Source organism: Myotis davidii, unplaced genomic scaffold (assembly GCF_000327345.1).
Source record: "Myotis davidii unplaced genomic scaffold, ASM32734v1 scaffold808, whole genome shotgun sequence".
Classification (NCBI taxonomy): Eukaryota; Metazoa; Chordata; class Mammalia; order Chiroptera; family Vespertilionidae; genus Myotis; species Myotis davidii.
The window spans coordinates 252,544-262,772 of record NW_006298960.1 but is presented as its reverse complement, the minus strand read 5'-3'; the positions used below and the strand labels follow the sequence as shown (position 1 = coordinate 262,772).

General features: G+C 40.0%; 1 protein-coding gene across 1 annotated transcript in view; it reads left to right on the top strand.

The window, feature by feature from the left end:
- The window catches only part of BMS1 (BMS1, ribosome biogenesis factor), a 34,948-nt gene that overhangs the window by 427 nt on the left and 24,292 nt on the right, over positions 1–10,229 (top strand). Inside the window, exons 2-7 of the mRNA XM_006774528.2 lie at positions 1,419–1,625; positions 3,001–3,191; positions 4,455–4,534; positions 7,964–8,152; positions 9,082–9,224; positions 9,909–10,030. Coding sequence (XP_006774591.1) covers positions 1,450–1,625; positions 3,001–3,191; positions 4,455–4,534; positions 7,964–8,152; positions 9,082–9,224; positions 9,909–10,030 — 901 coding nt within the window. The 5' untranslated portion in view covers positions 1,419–1,449. The remainder of the gene's footprint in view (positions 1–1,418; positions 1,626–3,000; positions 3,192–4,454; positions 4,535–7,963; positions 8,153–9,081; positions 9,225–9,908; positions 10,031–10,229) is intronic.

Below are 10,229 nucleotides of genomic sequence, written 5' to 3'. Positions count from 1 at the left end.
CGAGCGCACGGGAAGGCCCGCGTTCGGTCTCGGGCAGTCTGCCCCCGGGGCGAACCTGAGGCGCCGGGCAGGCATCTTCCGTACCTTCCGGAGACGTGCTCCTTGGTCGTTGGGGGCGTGGCTATGCGCGTGGGACCCGGGGAGAGGGGCAGGGAGAGCCGGGGGGCATTCCAATGCGGCGTAATCCCGGCCGGTGACAGACCCGAGCCACGTCAGCTAATTCCAAAAAGTGTTTCCCCTCTCCCCACCTAACCAGCACCCCAAGAGGATAAAGGCATCAAGTGCATACAAGTTCGGAACCAAGATACAGTTGAGTAGAAAAAGAATGTCCTGAACCACACAGCTGTTTAGTTTCAAAGCGCTCCTAGAACCCAGCTCCCCTAACTCCCATTAGTATTTCTTGACATTATGCTGGTATGTGCGGACTTTCTATTCCGCCGGTGAGAGGGAGGAATCGGCCTGCCCTCCTGCAGTGCAGCCGTCTGATGTGGCCCTTACTGCCAGGCTCTGAAGACGGTGGTTTGAATTCCGCCCACTAGTCAGATCATAGCTGCAGCCATCTCCCGGCACCGTGCCTGGCACATCAAAGGCAGACGCGTATATTTATTGAACTGAAGTTATCTCAGTACCTTCATTGGATGACTTGATTGCCCCACTCCCCTTTTTTGTTAACCATGTGTTATATTGTATGCAGCCTGATTTCCTTAAAGACAAACAAACAACAAAACTTAATCCAGTGGTTCCCAGTTTATGGGCCATGAATTTCTGGGATGCTCAGGAATCTAAGGGTTTCTGCAAATATATGTGGTCTCCAGGCATCATCCACAACCAGTCATATCTCACACGAGTACCTATTGATATTTTTTAAGTGTGTGTAGGTAATTATTATAATTTAAGAGTTTTACGGTATCAAACTAAAAGTAATACTGCCATCATGTTGGGGGGTTATTAAAATGCTTTGATTTTTTTAATAAAATACCTTAAAATAGTTGGTTTGGAAGCCATTTTATTAGTCCAGTTGCTATTTAGAGCTGAGCTGTCCAAATATTCTAGTAAAATATGACTATTTAAATTAGAATGCAATTAATTAAAATAAAATGTCAATTTCTCGGTTTCTCTTGGTACATTGTAAGTTCATTAGCCACATGTGGCTAGTGACTACTGTGTTAAAAATAGCTGTAGAATGTTTCCATCATTGCAGAAATGGACAATGCTAATGCAGAAACTTAAGATGAATAGATAGTAATCTAAGCAGAGGTAACTAATTTGTAGCAGAGCAGTGAAATTTGGCATATTAAGTAGTTCCTACCCTTCTTGGGTGAACATATATGTGTCTTTTTTAAGAAATAAACTTACTGTTTTTCCCTGGGTGCCATGTAGATTGTAAAATGCTTCCTCCACCCCCACCTTATTCAATGTAGGTTACTTGTGAATTGGTAAAAAGTCACTATGGAGACCAAGGACCAGAAGAAACACAGAAAGAAAAACAGCGGGCCCAAAGCTGAGAAGAAAAAGAAACGGCATTTGCAAGACCTCCAACTTGGAGATGAGGAAGATGCCCGGAAGAGAAACCCCAAAGCTTTTGCAGTCCAATCTGCTGTGCGGATGGCTCGATCCTTTCACAGGTATGTTTAGCTAGATTCTTCTAGTGGTTCTTTCATTTTTTTTCTGTAAATAATATATTTTTATTGATTTCAGAGAGGAAGGGATATCGATGAGAGAGAATCATAGATCAGCTCTCTCCTGCATACTCCACCCTGGGGATGGAGCCCACAACCCTGGCATGTGTGCTGACCAGGAATTGAACTGTGACCTCCCCGTTCATAGGTTGATACTTGACCATTGAGCCACACAGGCTGGGCTCATTTTTTTTCTTTTTAAGCAGTTGGAGTCTCTCCAGATGTTTGAATTCATGAGTCTGTTCAGCTCTGAAGGACATGGAGATGCATGCCATATTTCTTTTACTAAGACATAAGAGGTCGTTCCTATGGAAGCTGCCTTGCCTCCAGTGATTATACTGATTGCCTTTTTTTGCCCAAGAAAAACCATGAGTTTTTTAATAGAATTTGTTTGTTCTTAAACTTTAAATAATATCTCTGATAATAGATGTGCTTGTGGGGTTTTTTTTGGATGTGTTTTATATAGTTGAAATATGTAATATTAAATAACTTTATTTAATGAATCTTTATATGCTAAGCAATGTACCAGAAACATTATTTTTTTATTTTATTTTATCTTTGTATTGATTTCAGAGAGGGAGAGGGAAAGCGGGGTGGGGGGAGAGAGAAACATCAGTGATAAGAGGGAATCATTGATTGGCTGCCTCCTGCACACCCCCTACTGGGGATCAAGCCCACAACTTGGGCATGTGCCCTGACTGGGAATTGAGCTGTGACCTCTAGTTTATAGGTCTATGTTCAACCACTCAGCCATGCCAGCTGGGTTAAACATTTTTTTTTAAGTATTTTTATTGATTTCAGAGAGGAAGGGAGAGAGGTAGAAACATCAAAGATGAGAGAGAAGCATTAATCAGCTGCCTCCTTTACGCCCCCCACTGGGGATGGAACCTGCAACCCAGGCATGTACTCTGACCAGGAATGGAACCAGTGACCTTCTGGTTCAACCATTGAGCCATACTGGCCGGGCTAAACATTAGTGAATTATATTCTTCCAGTAAAGGAGCCAAATTTAACTCTATAGTCTCTGCTCTTATTCATTATGATATACCGCCTCTATGTTTGCTTTTTTTTCTCTGTAAACTACTGTAATCAACTAATAAAGCAATCAGATTTAAGGTTAGTATAGTTTTCAACATTCTGTACTGTTGAAGTCCATCTGTTTTTATATTTACTGAAGTGGTTATTTGGATTGGAGCCAGGAGTTAACAAGTTAATTATACCTATGTATTGTCTGTTCTGCTCTCTTTAAAATCTTTACATATAGGGATACTGCCTTTTATATTTTGAAAATGAATGTATTTATTTATTTTTTAACAAATAGGACTCAGGATTTGAAAACAAAAAAGCACCATATTCCAGTGGTTGATCGAACTCCACTAGAGCCTCCACCAATAGTGGTGGTGGTGATGGGGCCTCCGAAAGTTGGCAAGAGCACTTTGATTCAGTGCCTCATTCGGAACTTCACCAGGCAGAAGCTCACAGAGATCAGAGGCCCTGTAACAATTGTGTCAGGTAGGCGGGTGCGACCCCAGACTGACATGGCAGGTGTTGTCGTCTGAGAAGCATGCATGTCCTTGTTGAACTTTTCCTTTTTACTGGTAAATGCGAAATTAATATTGTCACTTCATATTACCTCATAAGTGTTACTAAGTTGGCTGTAACTTCAGAAAAAGATAAGTTCCTAGAGGTAATAATGATGCAGATGTATACCTTATTCTGACTGCAGTGTGCGTTTGCTAGGGATGCTCCTCCGAAAGGCGTGGCTGGCCTGGGCAGGCTGGCTTGGTCCTGGTGAGCACCTTCATTTAACAGATAGCAAGTACTTCCCATTCTTGTGGAAGTAAGGGAGTTTTCCTCTCTTTCCTGTGAGATTTATCTCTTTGGAACATGGTGACCTTTCTAAATTTGAGGGAAGATGAAACAAATTCCCACAATGACAGTGGTAGAGCCTGAACTTTCTCATTTAGTAATAATAAGCACAGGTCCACTTCTATCTGGATTTTTTTTTAAATAAATGTACAGTTGGCTTTTTGTATCCCTAGGTTTCACATCCGCAGATGTGGATCAAAAAGTATTTTTTCATCCGTGGTTGGGAATCTGCATATGTTCAGGCCAACCCTGTGCATTGTTATGAGCCATTTTATGTAAGGGAGTTGAGCCCCTTTGGCTTTTGATATCCACAGGGGTCCTGGAACCAACCCCTGTGTTTACCAAGGGACGACTCAAGTTTTGGGGAAGTCAAAGATTATATGCAATTTTCTACTGCACAAGGGTTGGTGTCCCTAACCCCCTAATTGTTCAAAGGACAACTATAGTTGGACTGAGGCTTCTCTTTAAGACATTTTTGTTACGGTGATGACTTCTTTAGACTTATTTTAGAAATAGTGATTGTTCACAAATATTCTGTTGTATTAGGTTTGAGGATTTTTTTGGCTATAGTGGGAACACAGGAAGCTTTGTTAGAGGTAGAAGCGCTGGCCACTACTGAACAGCAGGATCAGGGTCATCATGAAATCCACTTGTCTGCCCATTCTAGTCGGAATTTTACCTGTTTGAGCACTTTATCCATATGAGTAGCCTTGTGATATTTTAAAATTAGAGAACATAGCAAGAAAACCAAGGTGAAATAGATTTTATTAATTTTCTCCTATAAAAATGAATTTCTGGCATACTCCTATAAGTGCATATGGTGCTTTACTTAATGCAATTAAAAATGTTAATTAACGTTAATGAATATATTTTTTTAAAGTACAATTTTCATCTTTTCACTTATAGGTAAAAAGCGCAGACTCACCATTATTGAATGTGGATGTGACATTAACATGATGATTGACCTGGCTAAAGTAGCAGATTTGGTAAGTTAGTGTGGGCGGTGGGTTTCTGATGGGGACTTAGAGCAGTGTGATGGGTTATTTATCCCATGTTGAAGGGAAGAAAGGATTATAATTATTAAGGAAGTGATGAGTGTCATGAGGGATGCAGTAGATGTATTTGATGATGATGGTCATAATAATTTTTGTTATAGTAAAAATGGAATGTGCACAATGAAATGTATTCTAAAATCTAAAAGTAAATCACAGGACAAAGAAAACCTTTAACCAACATAGCTAATAAAAGCTCATTAAGATATATATATGTATATGTATATATATGTATAATGTATATGTGTGTGTATATATACGTATATATACACACACACACGCATAAATATGTACATGAAACAGTAGTAACAGTCCATTTCTTGGACCCTTAGGGGACATTGTGCTAACAGCTTTCTACAAATGTAGCTCATCTAATCCCCCAGTATGCCCTAGAGGTAAATATGTATTATCTCCAATTGTGATGGAATCAAGACTCCCAGAAGTTAAATGATTTCTCAGAGGGTGGGAACTCTACTCCTAGCTGGTGCCAGAACCTCTGTCCTAAATGATTGTGATAAAACAAATATGTGGATTGCCCATGAGAAGTTGTCAGAGTTGAAAATAAAAAATCTCTACAGTATTCAGCATGTGGAAATTGTGCAGCCTCGATTGCATTTACAGAGATGTTACTGTGCAAAAATAAAGCCAAAAAGAAAAAAATTAAGCCATATTGATTAGAAAATGTGGGGTAATAAGTACATTGGTGTTTTGGGGTTTTTTTTATTCAACTTTCTGGATGGCTGTTTGATGAAAAAGCTACAGATTTTATTCTTTGGTCCAGGAAATCCTCTAAAATAAAAAATAATTTAATATGATGTTATGGCTATCCCATTTTAATATCAGAAAGCTAAATACTATTCAAATTTTCAACATGTAATGCTACCATTAATAAAAATGTTATTGTCAACACAAAATAGTATAAACTTATTAAATCTTACATATGTGAAATGATTGAAAGCTTAGTGTATGAGTCATTAGTTTCTCTTTTATGTAAAATATTCCAAGCCCTAATTTTATTTAATTAATTTTTTAAAATATATTTTTATTGATTTCAGAGAGGCAGGGAGAGGGAGAGGGAGAGGGAATGAGAGATAGAAACCTGTGATGAGAGAGAATAATTGACCAGCACACCTCACACTGGGGATGGAACCCATAACCTGGGCATGTTCCCTGACCAGGAATTGAACCATGACCTCCTGGTTTACAGGTCGATGCTCAACCACTGAACCACGCTGGCCAGGCCCAAGTCCTAATTTTAAAAGCATATACATATTAAGAAGCCTTTCATACACATTTTTTTAAGGCTTAAAAAGGAACACATCAATTTGGTAAAATATTCAAACTGTACTACAGGGTGCAAACAATGTTTGTTTTCTGTTTCCTTGCTTCTCTCAGTTTCCCTCAAAGCAGCATCCTTCCAGATATGTCTATACATACACATGTAACCCCTTTGAAGCTCACGGTGTTTATTATACTCAGGTGCTTTGTTTTTCTTCACTTAGCATTTCTTGGAGGTAAATAAGCTCAACCTTACTAAGTATTCCATTGTGTGTACTGTATTTATTTAACCTGGCTTTTGTTGATTGCTCTGCTCTAGGTTGTTATAAAGCCTTCTAAGTCACAGCAGGCATACATAATACACAGGTTTGTGTTTGCATGCACATGTGTGTGCACTGGAGGAGGAATGCAGGTTTCATTTATATTCAGTTGGCAAAGGTTGAAACTAAGACAACGATTGTGTTTGCCACCAGTTTTTCTGATCATACAACTAATTGCTTGCCCCTTGTCACTCCATGTTGTCAAATGGGATATGGGGATGCCACTGCCAGCCTGCTCCCCTTCATGCTGCTCCAGTGTCGTTGGACGGCTCTGTGTGCTCAGCCTAAGCTCTGCTGCTGCCGCTATACTTTCTCACAATGCTCAGCAGCCCGCCGTCATGTAGTTTGTGGTTCAGGGTTATGAATGTTCCATAATTTAATCAGATAAGTTTTTCTGTATTTAAAAATTATTATATTTTAAAAATGTTTTTATTGGTTTTCAGAGGAAAGGACGGGGAGAGAGCCAGAAACATCACTGATGACACAGAATCATCTATCAGCTGCCTCTTGTATGTCCCCTACTGGGGATTGAGGCCGCCACTGGGCATGTGCCACAATCGGGAATTAAACTGACCTCCTGGTTCATGGGTTCACACTCAACTACTGAGCCACACTGACAGGGCTAAAAATTATTTCTAATTATCTATAAAAAGATGAAGACAGAGATGTAATACCTTAAAACTAGAAGTCTCTAGGAATCAACTCTGAAATTATTTGAAGGGTCATAAATTTTAAAAATTGGTCTTATCTGCTTATCTTTTATAGATTACCATTTATAATTTTATTATCTTTGACTCCATTCTAAACTGGTAGCCTTCTTTTTTTAGTATCTGAGCAATTGCATGTTACAAATTAATATATAAGATAGAGCTTTTCTACTACATTCTTCCCAGCAAAAGACTTGTTTTCCATCTGAGAAAATTGAAACAAAAATATTTGGTTTTCACTACATTTTTTATATTTTTCAGTATCATTATCTCGCATTTTTTGGATGTCAAAGATTTGGCTTCTTTGTTAGAGAGACCTGTTATTGGCTTAAAAACACCTTGCCAAACAGTTTATTTCTTGAAGTAAGAACTTTTTCAGATAAGGGCTAAAGTAGATGCAGCCTTTTCTGAGTTATTTCTCAGACATCAAAATTCCTGAGGTGGAAGTTTATATCTTGGTGGATATTGTCTCATGTTTACCTTTTAGAGCAAATCAAAAGATGTGTTTTTTTCTCTATCATGGTTATTCCTAAATAATCATTTGATTTAGTCTAGATCAGGAGTTGCGGAGTTGCACATTTTCAGTAAAGGGCCAGATAGGCTTTGTGGGTCATAGTTTCTGTTGCAACTACTTAACTTCGCAATTGTAGCTTAAAAGCAGGTGTAGAGCCCTGGCCGTGTCAGTGGTTAGAGCATAGGCCCACAGACCAAAGGGTCTTGGGTTCGATTCCTGGTCAAAGGCGCGTACCTTGGTTGCAGGTTTCCCACCCCCAGTAGGGGCGCATGTGGAAGGCAACCAGTAGTTGTGTCTCCATGTTGATGTTTCTCTCTCTCTCTCCCCCTCCTCCCACTCTCTCTATAAATCAATGGAGGGAATATCTTTGGGTTACAGTTTAAAAAAAAAGAAGTATAGGCAGTACATAAATGAATTAACATGGCTGTATTCCAGTAAAACTTTAGTTGTGAAATAGGAGCTGGCTGGGATTTGGTCCATAGGCCTTAGTTTTCTGATGGTCTGTTTTGGGTAGTTTCCTTGAGAAATTGTCTTCTGTTTTTAGGTTCTGATGCTCATAGATGCCAGCTTCGGGTTTGAAATGGAAACATTTGAGTTTCTAAACATCTGTCAAGTACATGGCTTTCCTAAAATTATGGGCGTTCTCACTCATCTGGATTCCTTCAAGTATAATAAGCAACTGAAGAAGGCGAAGAAGCGATTGAAGCACAGGTTCTGGACAGAAGTCTACCCGGTAGGTAGATAATTAGTTATTGAATACTAACCCTGTAATCCTTTAGAAATAGACTGCATGAGTGGGAGATCTTAACAAGCATTTCTACAGGACTCACCTCCTATATATCTGTTGATAGTCCCTGGCACACTTCCTCGAGGTAGTCTCTATTCTGGACACACTCTTAGTGTGTCTCATTTGTCTCTGTCCCCAGCACCTGGCAGGGTCTGGTTCTAAGTCAGCGGTTCTCAACCTGTGGGTTGTGACCCTTTGGGGGTCGAACGACCTTTAAACAGGGGTTGCCTAAGACCATCAGAAAACACATATATAATTACATTTTTTTGTGATTAATCACTATGCTTTAATTATGTTCAATTTGTAACAATGAAAATACATCCTGCATATCAGGTATTTACATTACGATTCATAACAGTAGCAACATTACAGTTATGAAGTAGCAACGAAAATAATTTTATGGTTGGAGGTCACCACAACATGAGGAACTGTATTAAAGGGTCATGGCATTAGGAAGGTTGAGAACCACTGCTCTAAGTGGTTTGGATTTGTGACTTAATAGAGTGTCCAAAGGTTCTCGTAGTGACAGGGCCAAGAACAAGTGCACACATACTGTCCCTTCTCCCTCCCCTCACACTGATGTGGCCCATTGGCCTCAGGATGTTTTGTGCCCAGGAGCCTCACTGCAGTACTCCAGACAGGTGCCACTGCTGGACTGCAGAGCAGTCTTGAAAGTAAACGTATTTGCAGTTCTGTTCCTACGAAGCCCTAACAAGATGGTTTCTGAGAGGCTGGAGAGGTTCCGGAAGCATTGGCACCGTGGTTTGCTAGGAGTCTCGCTTTCTTAGCCTTGCTACTTATTTAGAGGTCTTTATTTTAGTGCACTATCGACAGGAATTTAATTGAAATTTAATTTCTTTTTTCTTTATGTTTAGGGTGCCAAGCTGTTCTACCTTTCTGGAATGGTACATGGAGAATATCAAAACCAGGAAATTCACAATCTGGGCCGTTTTATTACAGTTATGAAGTTTAGGCCTCTGACATGGCAGACATCTCACCCTTATATCCTGGCAGACAGGTAAAAAGTGAATGTCACATTTTCTTCCTTGCCCAGATATTTCAAAGGTAAGGAGGTCAGAAAAAGAACAGTAATAGAGCTTATTTTGTGTTTCTTTGTGAATAGTGGAGGGAGAAATGTGGTTGATGGAAAATATCTACTTATTTTTGTATCGTTACATAAAGATGCTATGGCTTTGGGAATAAAGTATGAAATGTTTAGAAAAGTGTGAGGATTTTGAAGCATTTAAGGCTGCGGGATGTGACTCCATCCTGCTTTTCCAACCTTAAGTTGGTGCTCCCGTCACTCAGCTGTGTCCTGTGTTTTCCTTCCTGTATGCTTTTTTTTTCATATTGTTTTCTCAGCCTGGGGTACCCTTATTCCACCTGCCAGAACCCAACCCACACTAAAAAACCTCAGATCCAAGCTTAATCCCCTTCCTTCCCTGACCCCAGGGACACGCATTCCCCATTTCTGGGGTCTTACTTAAGGAATGTATAGTTCATAGAGCCTAAGGTGCAGTCATGTGTTTGCTTCTTTTCCTCTGGTAGATGGTGAGCTGTGCTTCCTTATGTCTGTATTTTCTAAACGTGATGAGTGAACTAGTGAAGGTGTTGAATTATTGACATGTGACGGCGGGGGCTGGGGGCGGTACACGAACTCTGACATTCATTTCTGCCATGTGATTGGGTTTTATTTTTCTAGGATGGAAGATTTAACAAACCCAGAAGATATCCGAACGAATGCCAAGTGTGACCGAAAGGTGTCTCTTTATGGTTATTTAAGAGGAGCACATATGAAAAATAAAAGCCAAATTCACATGCCAGGTACTCTTTCGTTGTAAGATGTACTGCATTTGTAGACTTTCTTAGATGACTTCATCTTCTGAGGAAAACTTCAAATTGGCCAAATAAGGTAGAGCCACCTTGCTGGAGGCTTTAAGAGTAACTCAGCTCTGCTTGGCCGGCAAACACTGAGTTGCCAAGTCTCCTCTGCTCTGTTGTTAGCTGGAGAGACACAGTGCCA